At 35.8% G+C, this 16508-nt stretch overlaps 1 protein-coding gene across 8 annotated transcripts in view; it reads left to right on the top strand.

The window, feature by feature from the left end:
* COL11A1 (collagen type XI alpha 1 chain) overlaps positions 1 to 16508 on the top strand; it is a 142868-nt gene that overhangs the window by 63207 nt on the left and 63153 nt on the right. For all 8 annotated transcript variants that reach the window (XM_068691307.1, XM_068691305.1, XM_068691309.1 and 5 more), the window contains 14 exons: positions 1000 to 1053; positions 2433 to 2486; positions 2601 to 2654; positions 3214 to 3267; positions 6550 to 6603; positions 6716 to 6760; positions 8139 to 8192; positions 8281 to 8325; positions 8764 to 8817; positions 9281 to 9325; positions 10229 to 10282; positions 12051 to 12095; positions 13708 to 13761; positions 13842 to 13886. In XM_068691307.1, coding sequence (XP_068547408.1) covers positions 1000 to 1053; positions 2433 to 2486; positions 2601 to 2654; positions 3214 to 3267; positions 6550 to 6603; positions 6716 to 6760; positions 8139 to 8192; positions 8281 to 8325; positions 8764 to 8817; positions 9281 to 9325; positions 10229 to 10282; positions 12051 to 12095; positions 13708 to 13761; positions 13842 to 13886 — 711 coding nt within the window. The remainder of the gene's footprint in view (positions 1 to 999; positions 1054 to 2432; positions 2487 to 2600; positions 2655 to 3213; positions 3268 to 6549; positions 6604 to 6715; positions 6761 to 8138; positions 8193 to 8280; positions 8326 to 8763; positions 8818 to 9280; positions 9326 to 10228; positions 10283 to 12050; positions 12096 to 13707; positions 13762 to 13841; positions 13887 to 16508) is intronic.

Here is a 16508-nt window from a genome sequence, read left to right on the forward strand (position 1 = left end):
GTCAGTGGGAATTTTTCCACTCCAAGATGCTAGGCTTAGCATTAAGCAAAGCCTTAAGACCACTTCTTTCTTTGAATGGTTACTATGGTGAACATAGGAGGTAAATCAGTCTTCCAAGGTCTGCAAGATTCTTTTTATATTAAATACCTTAATTTGGTTATGACCTGTTTCACGGGTCAGAAATGCAAAAAGACTTTTGCCCGTAACAGTAAACTTGGTATGTTACTTCCCTGGGCTGTATTTCATGTGAGCATGTCAAGAGCTTTTGGGAGATCACTATTAAGAAAAGACAAACTTCCTTTAATTAATTTTGCCCTAGATTCCTTGTACAGTATCTTACCCTGGATGAAGATTTATTTTCGTTCTGTTTATATGTAAACCTCTGAAAATCTTTATTTAATCAGAGTAAAGAAATGCAGTTAAGTAGATTTTCCACTTTTTCAGAGCAGATGCACAAAGACCTTGATTAAAATATCACTGTAGTTTATGTAATATTAGAGAGGGGATTTTGCATTACTGTAGTGGTCTTTGGATTGCACTCTGAGACTAACTTATTTTCTGTACAACACAGAAATGGATAAAGGTGAAAGATGGGTTTCATTTCTGTTGACTTCTCTGCAACTGGTGGATTTCTGCTTGCATGATTTATGTTCTTACTGTGATCATATTTAGCTCTCAAGTCACAGTTGATTCCATTTAAACCTGTGGGAGTTTTTCTTTGGTAACAGAAAGATTTTTGGCCGCTAGGCCCAGTATCTAAACAAGGGTACATCAGGGTACACCTTCAGATCCAGATGGTGAGTTCACATTACCTAATAAACAGGGGACTGTTTGTTTTTTTTCTCCATGTCATTTACATATATATATATATAGAGAGAGAGAGAGAGAGAGAAAATAGAAAATAGGAATAGAAAATAACTTATTCATTCAAGTTTTGTTGTACATTCAAATAACATGTGTTTCTTTTTTTCTTCCTTTTTTTTTTTTTTTTTAATCAAGGGAGGACCTGGAGCAGCAGGTGCCAAGGGAGAAAGCGGTGAACCAGGTCCCCAGGTACAATAACATTGGCTGTTTGAGCTTTTTTATATTTAAGAAAATGCATTCATATCACTTCAATGAAATCAGCCAACTGCATGTAGTGACATGCAGTTGAAGGAACTTAGCTTTTAGAATATGGCTTTAATTAAATGCAATAGCTTTATTGTTCATTTTGATATATGAAAGTAAATCTACCTTTACATAACAAAGAACAATTGTAACTTGTGTAGTGTGTTCACTTGAAAACTTGTTTTATTATTGGCTCTTTAGGCTTTTATCTCATCTCTTTTCAATAATTATATGTGAGTCTGCAAGTGTATGACCTCGAGCCTTCAGGTCTCATAAGGTGAGAGTGGTAGAATTTAGTTAGTAGATAAACAGGAAATTTTAAAGAAGGACTCGATGATATAACAAGAAGTGGTCTTTAGAAATTGGTACATGCTTCTCTTCTCAGCTTACTATTATATCAGATCCTGCAGTGAAGTAAAAGAGCACTGAAAAACTTTGAAATCTTACACCTTAAACCTTAAAGTAATAGGGAGTTCTTAAAGAAATTGTGACAGAAGTCTCTGGAACAATAATTTTGCCATGTGGTATCATGGATCAGATACATTATTAAATGCCTGTCTTAAAACTGCACATGGATATTTGCAGAAGAAGAAGAAGAAAGCAAGTGAACAAAAAAGCACTGAACAGCTGGTCAGCCTTCTAGTTTGCTTACTTACATTTTTAGCATTGTTTCTCTACCTACTCAATATTTTTACATATCATTGCTATTTCCACCTGAAGGAGACACATTTTGATGGGGGATAAAAACAGTTCCACAGAAACATACACCCACCTAGTTAGTCTACAGTGAAAGTTACATGTATCTTAACAGTGGAATTAGGTTTTTCAGTCTGGGATTATTTGGTGTTCCTCTAGTTAAAACTGTGCTATGTAAAACTAAGACAGGATGTGAGCTATTAGGTAGCACAACTCTTGTTTGCATATGAATTAGGACTCTGAAATAAGCACTCTTCAGTTTTCATCAAATAATTTTGTGGCTGAAATAACTTTGGCATGACAGGACCAAGGATTTTCAAATCACAGGGTTGAGATTTCCCAAGTAATCAAAAGAATGTAACAAGCTTTTATGTTAAAGGGGCCAATTGTACCATGTGTACTGTCATCTTGTGAAGACTCGTGTTAAAATTGGTAGTGTTAAGCTAGACTGGATGATCGTGTTATATTAAAACTAATAGGAATTTGAAAACCAGAATCTATCTCCGAGTTGGGGGGGTGAGGTAAAAATGTTCAACATTTTAAAGTTTATCCTCTTCTTGAGATGAAATGTTTAACTAGCTTTTTGCTGACATGAATGTGATTCTAAGAATTGTATTCTTTAAATTCAGGGTCCTCGTGGTGTTCAAGGTGCCCCTGGTCCAAGTGGAAAAGCTGGCAAAAGGGTAGGTAGCACGTAGATCAATCCTGCTTTGGGTAAATAGTTGCTGTTTAAATATGTTTAAAAATTAACAGATTCCAGCACATTTTCAAATGTTTGCCCCTTTGGATTTTTGCAGGGTCGTCCTGGAGCTGATGGTGCCAGAGGAATGCCAGGAGAGCCTGGTGCAAAGGTAAATAAAAAGACCTTGGAATGGGCTAGATAGATTTTAAGTACCACAGTCTGCAGGCCAACCCAAGATTCTACTCTCAAGTGAAAATATTGAGGTTTCAGATGGCTGGGTCAGATGCAAGAGTGGAGAATGAATCATCTATTTAAAATATGCTAATTAATGGTAATGGTTAGTAGTCTGACCTTGAAGTAACTTGATTCTTTGGGCATGATTCCTATCCCTCTGAGTCACTTTTTAGTTACAGAGTATCAGCAAGAGTAAAGTCAGTCTTGCTACTGCAAAGGGTGGCCAGAATCAAGCTTTTCATTTCAGCATAGACTTCTTTTTGAAAATAAAATAACAACAGTGCAGTGAAAAAGCTGGTGTGGCATATTCTCTTGCTTTAATGCATAGAAGGAAAATTAGTGAGTTTGATTGATGTGCTCCTTCCCCTCCATGTATGTCATTCAATAATAAGTGTACCATAACTCCAAATTAACAGAGAGAGAAGGAACAATTTACTCAGAGTAATACAGAATGTAACGGTCATTTAGTGAAGCTGTGATTTCTTCTTTCCAAGGGTGACAGAGGATTTGATGGTCTTCCTGGCCTCCCTGGTGACAAAGGTAACAGGGTAAGAAAAACATGCATGTGTATATAACAACATACTGATACAGTCACCAAAATAAAATATTATTCACTAAGAATAGCTGAAATAGAATGTCAGCATTCCATACTACAGAATAACATTTATATTGTCATATAATGTATTTCTTATAAAACATTTTAGTAATGTCAATTAGTGGATGACAATTCACACATTATTGATTTAAATGTATTTTTATAATTCAGATCACATCTTCAGCTAGGTTTTGCGCCAGTTGTTTTTTTTGTTTTGTTTTGTTTTAGTTTAGAAATTTGTTTGCTGGATTTAAATTAATTGTTAAAGCACATAGTGGTATTGTAAATTAGCATGAATTTTCTATATCAGAGGCATAATAAATTTTAACCTACTGAGAAGCTTGCTCAAAAAATATATTTGAGTGAATTATAAACTAAATCGTTTAAGTATGTGCCATTCCAACAATTTCAGCTTAAAGACAGATCAAAGTCAGATTGGAAGTTAGATAACTTGAAATAATATTTAAACAACTTGGGTACTTGCTCTGTATTTCCTACCAATCTGTAAGATGAGGTTGCATCTTTCCTTACAAAGTGTAGAAAGAATCACAGCAGAGGCTTTCTGCTCTAAATTAAAACCCTAAGGTAGATGGCTGTAACAACAGACACTACTGAATGTAACTCCTGGTAAATGCAGTGCACCATAAAAGAAACAGTGGGTGGAAATGTCAAAACAAAACATTCCTATATGCACTGATGCTTGATGACCAAGGAATGATTATAGCTCTCCTTCTTCAATGGGTTAGCACAGTTGCTGCCCTTTCCAGAAAAGTCACCAGAATTGACTGTTGGCCCATAAGGCTTTGCAATAGCATCTAAGGATTCTCTTTTGAGTTCTTTTTGCTATGGGGGAAGAACTTTTAGTGTCATGCATGAATATCTTGGTCCTCTTCTGTCATTCCTTTTTTTAAGAACTACAGCAATCAGCACTTCACAGAATTAAAATCTGGCTTCATCAGCAGGTGACCAGCAGAGGGGGCTAGACATTAAGCTCTTGCTACTACTCTCTGAAGGCTAAGCAGAAATTGGTTCAGAGCCAGGCTATGCGTCTGCTCTCCAACCTCAAATAGTAGAATTGTCAGTCCATGGGACCTTCCATGTCATAAAGTCTTTTTATTTTTCTTCATATTATTTTATTCATATTTCTTAACAATTTTCTTTAAAAAAATGAAATAGAAGAATAAGTTTGCATTAAAATTTATATCATATGAAAACAATGACTTTTCATCATTTGTTTTCATTCCACAATTTAAAAATCACTGTGTTCTGTGTGTCTGAGACAATCTTCTTTAGAAGTACAAACCATGTTCTCTCAGGAAACAGCTCAATTCAAAACCAGACGAGATAGCTGCAGCTCCATGAATTCAGAAGTATCAACAGCATATAATGAAAATATTCAGTTCTCTTTGGCTTGCAATAAAGAGAAAAAAAAGACAAGAGAAAGGTTGTGTTTTTTGGTGTTTGTTTTGTTTGTTTGTTTGTTTTGTTTTGTTTTGTTTTTTTATATTGTGGTTATGTTTCAGTGTGAAAGAACTGATGTTGAAAACCTGTAGCTTCAGAAGTAGGTGTTTTAGGACTTATTTTAGAATTACTCAAATTTGAATTGAGTTGCAAATTTTATGTCTCTCTGTGATTATGCTTTTTTCAAACACAAGTTTTCAGACAGGAGTTAATGGATGAGATTCTCTGAGCTCTAGTGTAGAGGATATCAGACCAGTGTAATATTTCTTTTAGCCTTAATATTTTTGACTTTGAATATGTTTTATTTAGATGTAATAGAAATGTACCCATTTTAAACTATTTAATATGCAAGTCACTATCTACTAGAAGAAAAGATCAAAGGAAAAAGAAATTGAGTCTTTGGCAGAACATTGGAAGGAAAGAATTCTAGAATGCAAGATCCGAGAATGCTGATAGGATGTTTTGTTCTGACATTATGACAATACCAGAACACTGAATCTAACTCTAAGCTCCTAATCTAACTCTAAGTGCCATGGTACTGCAAGACAGGGAAGGTAGCCTTTAAGGGGCTGAACCTTTTCAACGTTTGAAGGCTTAAGTTAGTTTTCACCTGGATATTATTTGGAAGCTAGAGCACAGATCACGCATCTCATGAGTAATCCTTCAGTAGCATCATTTGGCATGTAGAAAACCAAATGCTGTACCACCAGCAGATCATGTTGAATAGTTTCAAAGCTTAGCAAAATGTAGAAACTATTGTTGTAACTCATTTTCTGGCTATGAAAATGCAGTTCATAGAATTTCATTCTCTCCAATGATTACTACTATTTCTAGACGACAGAAAAAAACAGTGGAATAAAATCTTGACATCCTTAATACAAGGGCACTCTGGAGTAAGAGACCAAGTTACCTAAAATCCCCTTGGCAAGTTTGAAAGAGTAAAGAATGGAGCTGCTAAAGAGTGACTACATGTATCTCTGCTATGATCCACAGCAGTGGTCATGCTCCTTGGAGGCACTAAATTAAGGAAAACAGGATGAATACTTGGTTGTTGTCCAATGCCAGAAGGAAGTCACAGTCTAAAAACCTGCTGCCTAGAAAGAGGTCAGTCAGTGGTGTTTGAGCTATGCAACACACTAGTTTTCTTTAATGGGGAAAGAAAAATAAATCTTAAAAGTATGGTCCAGAATGTACTGAGACTTTGCATAGACTTGAAAAGCCCCAGCCTCAGAGGGGAAGTGAAATCTGGCTGCCTTCCAAAGCCTCAGACAAATCAGTCCCAAGGCTCTCAACGACTGGTGCCAGGGTAGGTGGTTCTGAAAGGTGGTCAGTGCACTTCGCTATGTATATTCCAGGGCCCAGCAACTGGCTGTCTAACTTCTGACCCATGTACACATTCCTTATTTTCCCAACAGAAATACATTATGTGAAGGGAGGGGAGCTGATGAGACAAAGAAAAATGTGGGTACACATTAAGAAAAATGTGGGTACACATTAAGACTACCTTTTGTAGCAGTAGTTTGTGTATGTTCTGGGGCAAAGAATAGTTACAGAGCAAAATTTTACAAATACAGATAGCTCATTGTTTCAATAAAGCTCTTTTTTTATAGTAATGTAATAAAAGACTTTACTGAATACTATAACAGATTTGTATCATTATGTCAACGCATGTTTTGACACATCAGACTGCAGCTAACACATTTGTTTTTATTTCTCTTGCCATCCTTTATTGTTTTCAGCCACAGACATATTAATGACTTTTCTTATTCTACAGGGAGACCGTGGCCCACAGGGACCTCCTGGCTTACCTGGTGAAGATGGATCAAGAGTAAGTTCCTATTTACTTGAGATACACCATAAAACTTGGACCATGTAATGGGAATATGGTCATAATGCATGACTTTTTTCCTAAAACTCCTATTCCCTTTGTACAAAAACAGGGAGAAGATGGGGAAGTTGGACCAAGAGGTCTCCCAGGTGAAGCTGTAAGCAATGCTTTTTTATTTTTTTGTTTCTGGCCAATATTCTGTTTTACAAATAAAAGTCACTCTCAGATTTGTTTTCCTTTCTATTGAATTGCTCTGTATTTCCAGCATAATAATCAATGTGTGTGTGTGTGTGTGTGTATATGTAGAGAAAACTGAAAAGTAAGCAAATGAACAGTTTTGTTAGGAGTGAAACACTACTTACAAAATTGCAATAAAGCCAGGGAAAAATCCAGGCAAGTATTCACAACTCCAAGAGTCACAAAGGCTATTTCTTTTTCTTATCCTATTGACCTAGTATAAAATCAATCACTGCAGACCTTGATACATGAGAATATAACCAAACCCCTGTTTCCAGACATCTATTTATTTGAAAGTACTTTCCAGACATCTATTTATTAGAAAATAAGGGCTTTTTTTTTTTTTTTTTTTTGTCCCACTACTGTGCTTTGTTGTGTATTTCTACGTTTTTTTTCTATACAGAACTTCCACTGCTGTCAGTTATAATTCTGCAGGTGCTGTCACTGCAGAGCAGAGTTCTGCATTGCAGGCAAGAAATCAAGTTCAGAAAGGCGATTTTTACCCTAAATGTATGATATACTGCAGCCTACTTTTGAAGTAGGAAGAAAATGCTATAGTCAGAGTATTAGTGATATATGTATCACTATGCATCATACGTGAGGATGCACGTTAGCACGTGTGATATGAATGATGACACAAATGATGAAAACTAATTTTAATTTCCATAGTGTAAAGTCAAAAGATTCAGCTACAAAGCAAATCTTGCTCACATTATTTAGGAGAATAGCCCTTGGTCTTTTCTGGATTTTTTGAGGGGTATGGGTAACAAACCAGATTTGGGCTTTCAGAATGCCTTGCATTTTTTATAAGAAAACCTTAGTAGTTTTTAATTATTTAACAGATCTTTACTACAAATAAAAACACTGTTTCTCACTGTAAATAGTATTAGAGTATGATAGACCGTGTTTTCTAAAGATGGGAGTACAAACATGTATGCTACCATTCAGGTCAAACCTTCAGGCCAAGACAAAACTGAAACTTCAGTGGAAGATACTGTACCAATGTTCTGTACCAGGAAGTAGAAACAGTTATTTCCTACCTTTCTCTGAAATGACCACACAACTGGCTGAGTCAAAACTTGTCCTTCCAGTGATATTCTGTTCAGGCATAAGACAGACTGTAGGAGAATTTGTTATCAGTGATTTTTTTCCTTTCTTCCTTTCTTCCCTAGCCCCTATGCTGCCATCCCATTATCATTCCTGCTCCTTGTCGTAGAACTCACCCAGTCCTGCTCCTGGGGCTCTCCTTGTTCAGAAATATTCATGCAGATGTTAATAAGCATTTCTTCTCTTTACAGGGTCCACGGGGATTATTGGGCCCCAGAGGTACACCTGGACCCCCTGGACAACCTGTACGTAGGATGTGTTTTATATTTGCAACTTCTGGAAGAAAAATGAAAGTCCATTGAAAGTTGCTTGTGTTTTTATCATTTGTTGTAGGGCATTGCGGGTGTTGATGGACCTTCAGGCCCAAAAGGAAACATGGTGAGTAAATAAATTGGGAATTAAAAAGGGAGCGAATTCTAAAAATCCTTTTTATATTCTCTCGTCCTTGCCAGTGCTACCCCTTCCATTTTATTAAACTTTTTTGTTATCCCATTCAGATGCTTCATGATCTTACATTGAAAAGAGAATCTTCTATTGCTTAGTCTTCAGCCAAAAGACCTAACCAAGCATTCTCTAAAGCTCCTTTAGCACCATGGACTCCAGTGCTTAGGTCCCATGTGTGGACTGTTAGTCTCTTTTAAAGTAAAGACCATGATATTCATTAGCATGAAAAAAAATCATACTGGATAGAAAGTTGGTGGTAGAGTTTTAAGAGGGAGGAACAAAGATGAGTTTGTATTCCTTTTAGTCCTGACAATGAGGATCTGTAGTGCAGAAAAGCAAACCTAATGCCTTGATATTTTTTTTGCATGATAGGGTCCTCAAGGGGAGCCAGGACCTCCTGGTCAGCAAGGAATCCCAGGCCCGCAAGTAAGTGTAAAATAACTCTCAAAAAGTACGATGTGACTTGCAGCAAATGTTTAATAAATGAAATTTGTGCAAAGCTAGCTTTTCACGTGCAAAACTGATAAAGCTTCAAGGATTTTATAAATAATTATGCATGTGTGCCTAGGGCAGTGAGAGCAGAGTTTTCAAGTAAGCTTTCAGAGGGATTTTTTGTTCAGGAGAAAAATGATTCATTCAGTGTTCCTGGAATGCAGCAGGAATGGCCACACCTGGAGGAGGGTTCTGAATAGGATCTTGTTACAGACCTACTGCCAGAATAGTGGCTTGTGCAAAAGGCTCACACAAAACTCCTGATCTAACTGGTAAGGGCTAAAAAAAAAGTCACATATTTGCCAGTGTGTTTAAACAGATTAATGAGGGACCTTTAGTAGGGTGAATGTATGTATATTGTTCTCCCTGGTTTCTCACACTAGTTTCTTTCTAATAGGGGCTTCCTGGTCCGCAAGGTCCTATTGGACCTCCTGGAGAAAAAGTAAGTTACAGCATTATTCTGGTATTTCACAGTCAGTTCTGTGTGACAGTCTTGCTTAAGTGCTTAAGGTCTTTGCTATGTTTTAAAGCATAGTAACCTAAGATCTCAAAATGAGTAAATCTTCCTGAAATCATCAAGTAAATAAATAACCAGTGGAGACCTGGCTTTCCTCTCATTTATACTTTTTCAGCAGCATAATTTTCTCCCTTTATTTTGGGTTATTGTTTCCTTTATTATATTCAGAACCCTATCTACATTATTAAGCTTTGTATACTTGTGTGTTGATTAATTTCACAGCAAACTGTGAAAGTTATTTTTATTGCCCTTTTTTTTTTATAACAGATTTTTTTATCTACTAATGGTTGATTGTGCTCTAATTTTATAAGGATTATATTTTGACATAACTCTTTGGTGTAATTGGCATAGCTGTAGTGTCACTTTATGTATTTTTTTTTCCTGATCTGTTTGTACATGTTCCTGTAGTTTGAAAAACATCTTCTGTCAATTTCAAAAATGTCACTGTTGAATTCTAAACTGGGTTCACTTTTCTCCCCTTTTGACTTGATTCTTCTTTGTTTTTAGGTGCACCTACATTTTATATTCTTTGCTCTTATAATTAAATGTATTGAATGTCGACTTTTTTTTCCTTAACTGCTTTTCTTTTCCTTAGCTATTCTACATCTTTTACTCTACATCTCAGTTACTCTCCACCTATTCTGTAGCTACTCTAAATCTGGGGTGGATTTGCCAGCTCTTTTAAAAGAGATTGAAATAATAAAATGACCTACATTAGTTTGCTGGTTGCTTAAGTTCAGTCCTGAACAAGAATGATCCTCTGTCATCCTAGAAAATGATAGAATGCTCACTATTAATCTTAAAATATGTCTCTGTTACTGCATTTAGGGACCTCAAGGCAAGCCTGGCCTGCCTGGCCTTCCTGGTTCCGATGGGCCTCCTGTAAGTAACCAAATATTTCATCCCTTGAATGTCTAAATAGTCCTAATAAATAATATATAACAATATCTGTGTTGCAAAAAGAAAATATAGAATAAAAGGACCAGTAATCCTAGTTGGCAACAGCATTATAAAATACATCTAAACACTGTATCGTTTGTGCTTCTAAAGCTTTTAGAACTATTTTTTTTTCTTGTGGCTGCTGCTAAAAATGGCTGTGGGCTTTTAAAATGTGTTCCCTGGTGGTGAAATTTGGCCAGTTCAGAACAGCTATGCCATCTGTGTCGCCCTCCAACTTCTTGCCCACCACAAGCCTACTTGCTGGGGGTTGAGTGGTAAAAAGTGAAAACTCCCATGCTGTGCACACATTGCTCAGCAATAGTCAAAAGACTGGTGTGTTCTCAACACTGTTTTAGTCTCAAATCCAAAACACTACACCGTATGGACAGCTATGAAGAAAATTAACTCCATCCCAGCAATACTTGATATACCTACCCAAAATTATCTCATTCGTGAACAAGTAGGTTTGTTCCAAGGAAATGCAAGGGAGGTAGGTTAAACTAAGTTCATTCTAAATGACACACCTCTTTACAACCATAGAATTATACTTGTGATTGAAGGAAATGAGCAATACCTTCCTGATGGCTGTGAGCTTTGTATCTGATCCTGTGTCTGTGTTATCCAGTTGAAAGCTCAAAGGCATTTTTTCAGAAGATAGGTAAATTCTTGCTATGTTATTTCTTTTCACTTCACTTCTATGTAAGGAGATGTCATTCTATTTTGAAGGACAGACATTGTTAGAAGTGGTGTATTATTCCTGGAATTATTAGAAATCTACAGGGATACAAATGTGCTCAGAAACAGCAGCAGTTCTTGAATTATTTAATGTTACTGACACATCTGCTACTGGATGGGGATATGAAATTTTGTGCACAAAAAATTATCTTCTAGGAGATGTGGATTAAACCATCGACACATGTATGCTTTAAAAAAATAATAAATATTAAATGTTAGAAAGACAAACTTTTTAATGGAAAATTAAAAATCAATACTAATGCTAAAATCAAATAATTTTTATTTTATGATTATTCTAATAAACTACACACTTTAAACTGTTTTCCAAACCAATAAACTGAATATAAGCAATAGGGATTTGTTATATAAGATTAGCAGCCATATCAAAATCATATCATATTTAACACACCAAAAACATTATGGGATGTAAACAAGACTAAAACATCAATGGTTTTAGTAAATAGCTACATATTATTTGGAAGCACATGTGGCAAAACAAGAGTTTTACTATTCTCTTCTAATAAGACCAATCAACATAGATAGAAAAAGGACTCCCAATAAATAAACATTTTATGTTAAAAACAAGTCACAATTTAAAGCAAAGATATTGAAAGTAGCATAAAAAGTAGTGAAAAGTAGATCAACCTTCTATTGGCTTCTGCAATAATTCCCATAATTATTTTTTTAAGTGTTTTAGGAATTTGTTCATGCTTTAGTATTAATCACCCTACTTGTTTCAGAATCAAATTTGAATGTCTTGTATTAAAAGCCTCTTGAAACATTAACTAGACAAAAGGAGTGATCACAGTATTCCTAAAAAATCATGTCAACTATTCTCCAGCTTTTCCAGATAAGAAATATTGAAAGTGTGTTTAGTGACTTGAAATTCAAGTGTTTAAATAACTGTGTTTTTATAATGAAATGTCATTTGCCAAAATGATTATTTTCCAAACCAGATACATTTCTTTTAAACTAGGGGCATCCTGGAAAAGAGGGTCAGTCTGGAGAGAAAGGTGCATTGGTGAGTTTCAAAACTTTTCTATTTACTTACATAGCATTTTTTCTGTTTTATGGTACACCTGCTACTCAAAGAACTATTCCAGAAGATAACAGAAAACCCATGATACATGCAGAATATCTGTCTGCAAACATATTAACTATATTCTAAAGGAGATTACTAATATGAGCACAGAGATTACTCTTTTAAAGTAAAACTGATTATGGAGTTGACAGAATGGTAATCAATAGAAATTGCTTACATGTCACATGGATAACTTGTAAATAGTTTGACTTTACAATTCTGCAGTATACAGTAGCTGCTAGGACTCTTCAGAACTTTGTTTTTTGGAAACTTACAAATGCATGCATATAAACTGTATTTTTTTAGGCTACCTTAAAGTCAGTTGCAGTGAGAAGTAATACCTTTAATATAATGAAGCATCGAAGTGTCTTGGGGCTCTGTAAAGCTGATTTTAGTTGCAGTACTGATTTCAATGTAATAACAGGATACCTATTCTAGATAGGCAGGATGAATGAATTAATGAATAGGACATTTCAGAAAATACAGTTCCACTGACACTAGCATATTAATTTTTGTCCTGCATGCTGTTTGCTACAGCCCTCTAGATTTTATCTCCATTTCTTAATAAAGCTTACACAAATTATTTATGTTTTGAAATTATATATATACATATGTATATATATACGTATATGTATATATATGTACATGACCATGTCAGTTCTTCCTTATACCTTTTGAATTTGCTGATAAATTTCAACCAAATTTGAAAAGAACTGTTATTTCTCAGAGATGTTAAAGGACTATTTTTTTTGTGAAAAGACACTGTTGGAAAGCAGAACACCTTATTATTAGGGAAAGACAGTGCTGTGTGTCTATCTCCAGCATCAAAGAACCAACAAAGCAGCTCAGCTTCAGGCACAGATCTGAACATTTCCAAGCTTACTTGCTTTCATAGGTTAAAGAACTCAGTTCCTTTAGACACCAACAGCAAATGCATAGTATCCAAGTTAAGTATCTTTTAAATGCTCAACAAACAGTAATTAACAACATCCAAATACCAGTCAATATTATTAAGTATTGTGAGCCTTCTAATTGTCAGGTTTGTAATCTTTTTTCCCAGACACCATGATTTTTATTATTATTATTATTTTGGATTGGGATTGTACTTTTGAGTTGCCATCATCATAATTAACATATAGATTTTGTCCAGTAAGACACCATTAGTTGTCTAATTGGCATCTTTTTTGTGGTAGTGGTGGTGGTTGCTTTGTTTGGTGTTTTTTTTTTGCACATTTTCAAATTACCATTGTTTCAGATTATTTGTGTTGTGGATAGAAGTTTCCCAAGTTCATAAATACATTAATAGTTTTATATTGATAGTGAAGACTACTTTGTGATGACATAACTTTTGTTTGTGTCAGACAGCCTGAAAAGTCTATCAATTCACTGTTATTTTGATGTCTCACACACGACTGCTGCAGTATAGTAAAAGAACAAGGATTAGGCTAAGAAGTACTTGTTAACCAACTACTGTACAAACAAAGATTCTTTGCTCCATACTTGTTAACCAACTACTGTACAAACAAAGATTCTTTGCTCCAATCTATTTTAGGGGCCTCCAGGTCCTCAGGGTCCAATTGGCTATCCAGGTCCTAGGGGTGTAAAGGTAAGATTTAATTGCTGGATCCCTCCCCCAACCCATTTTGATTATATACATGTGGGTAATTCTTTATATTCTATCTTTAGGGAGCTGATGGTGTCCGTGGACTCAAGGGATCCAAAGGTGAAAAGGTAAATCTATGACAACTTGTAATTCCTTTCTCTTTCTCTGTTCTTTATTTCACTGCAGTGTCTTCTGTCTCCTTCACTGCCGTGTGTTTTCTCTTGCAGCAGTGGGTTTATTTTTGCCTCAGCCTAAGGACATACCAAGCCCAGTTCATAAATCAGTGACCTCTATGAGTATTTATGCTGGTACAATATAAATATAAAATATTCAGTTGTTAAAATGGGTTTGGATTCTCTTGGCACCAGTTTAAGTGATTTCTCTCTAAGCTGCTTTTAAGTACAAAATTAGAGATTCTCTGCCTTATTGATAGATGTTATTTATATAGATGTGGATGCTGAGAAGCTTGTTAGAGAGATTTGTGGTAACAACAGTGTCATTCTGTCTTGATAAGGCTGTATGCTAGATTTTAAATATTTTGTACCCAAATTTTCCAAAAGCTTTCTAGGTTCCAGGTATTTTTAACCCAGGTCTTTTCCTTAGTGATGGACTGCCCCAGTCAGATGCAGATATATAAGTGTGAAGAAAGCTTTTACATCTCCCTGATAACATTACTTCTTTACACAGTGCAAATGCACGTACTATAGCAAACACCCAGTGCTGCCATCTCTACTGTCTTCTGATGGCCTGAAGTGGCTGAAACTACAGCCAGTATAGAGTTTAAATTGCCAGTTTACTTGGCCCTCAGAATCAGTGACAGATAACAGACACCATCAGTCCTGTCCCCACAGGCAAATTTACCTTGTGGCTATTGTGTATATATTTATAACTGTATTTCTAAATCAGAAAACCAACTCTTGCCAAAAACCCTTGATCTGAACACTAGAGATCTGTCATTCAGGCTCAGATGCCAAGAGATGCTGTACATTTTCAGGCTTTCCTGAACCACAGTTTGTCCAGCCTGCATGCTCATTTTAGAGTTGCTTATTAAATCTAATCTAAAAAAGAGGAGCATGTTTAATAACTATGAAGACTGGACACTTGAAAAAAGCAACTTGTGCCTTACTGATTGATTAAAAAACAGCTAGGACAAAATACAGGACTCACATACAAGTAAGCTAAATAGATGTGTGTATGTATACGTATGTGTATCAATGAGTGCCGATTAGAATAATCTCCACTACATTCCTGTGTTCCTAAAAATTGATCTCACAATTGCAGTTAGACATTGAACTCCCCTGAACACCTCAAAAGGTCACACAAATTATTTCATAGATAAATGGCAGTTACGCAGAGGCCTTTTTTACTGAAATTACTAAGATATTATTACTCATCAGAAAGTATAGTAAGAGAAAGAAATAAATAAACTGATCAGTCAGGAAAGCTCCTGTAGGTCTTAAATGGCCCCAGGGATATCAGAGGAGGTCTATCTCTTTATGATCAGTAGATGTGACTAGAACTCTTTAGTATTTGTGTATGTATGTTAACAATAATGAAGAAACAGCATTCAGTTCTCTCCCCCTACATGGAGTAAAATCAACCCATGTAGATCTCAACAGCTGGAACCTCACTGTGAAAGATGAAGAGTTTCAGTTCATTTGGCAGCCATTTGGTCAGTGGTTGGCAGATGGTCATTTCTCACTGATATGCTGCAGCGTTCTCATATAATTAGTACTGACTATTAGTAGTTATTAGTCATAACTGGGAGCAGCTTTTACAACTGAAGATTTTTTTTCACGTTCTACACGCTACCTTTTTCAGTAAAAATTTCAGTAAATTTTGAGGACCACCCTGGAGTTTTAATGTATGCAATTTAAGATGACCTTGTAAAGCTTATTTTCACCATCTGCAAAGCACATGAAACCTGCTTGTAGAATGTTTTTAGTCTTTCTTTTTTTTTTTTTCAATGACTCATGATGGGGTACCTCTTTTTTTTTTCATGAACGCATACTTTTGAGAAAGTAGATTTGCTAGTGTATATTTTTTTGTTTATTTATAATATTAATATCTCATCAACTATTTGGAGCTCTTTAGCACCACAGCAAATCTATTTTAAATCTGAATAACTCTTTCTAGGGTTATTTATTGCATTCTGCATGGCTACTTCTGAATATTGAACAGAGTCAAAATGGCTTTAGCCTTGCAAGCTTTCACAGTTGTCTCCCTGATCAAGGAGAAGACAAAAATATTCTGGGCCCAGGAGTGCAAAATGCATTACGCTTTTTTGAAATGAGGATGAAATACAAAGCCTTTGTTCTTTGTTTATTTCAGTAACATTTGGATCGTGATATTGCTCTTTCCTGGCTTTATTGACAGTCCAAACGTTACTCAAATTCAAAGTCAGCAATATTACTTCATTGTATAAAAAACCTAATAGCATCACAGTAAAACGCATTTACTAAATGCTCATTCATCACAAAGAACTTTGCTCCCAGGATAACAACTAAACATCAGATAAAAAGGCACTGTCAGTAATCTTTTGTTGTCTGGCTAAAAGGTAGGTTTAGATTAGATGTAAGGAAGAAATTTTTCACTATGGAGGTGGTGAGGCACTGGAACAGGTTGCCCACGGAGGCTGTGGATGCCCCATCCCTGGAAGTGTTCAAAGTCTGTTTGGATGGAGCTTTGGTCAACCCGGTCTGGTCCAGTGGGAGGTGTCCCTGCCCGTGGCAGGGTTGGGGGTGGAACTA

The sequence above is a fragment of the Anas acuta genome, chromosome 8, assembly GCF_963932015.1.
Source record: "Anas acuta chromosome 8, bAnaAcu1.1, whole genome shotgun sequence".
Classification (NCBI taxonomy): Eukaryota; Metazoa; Chordata; class Aves; order Anseriformes; family Anatidae; genus Anas; species Anas acuta.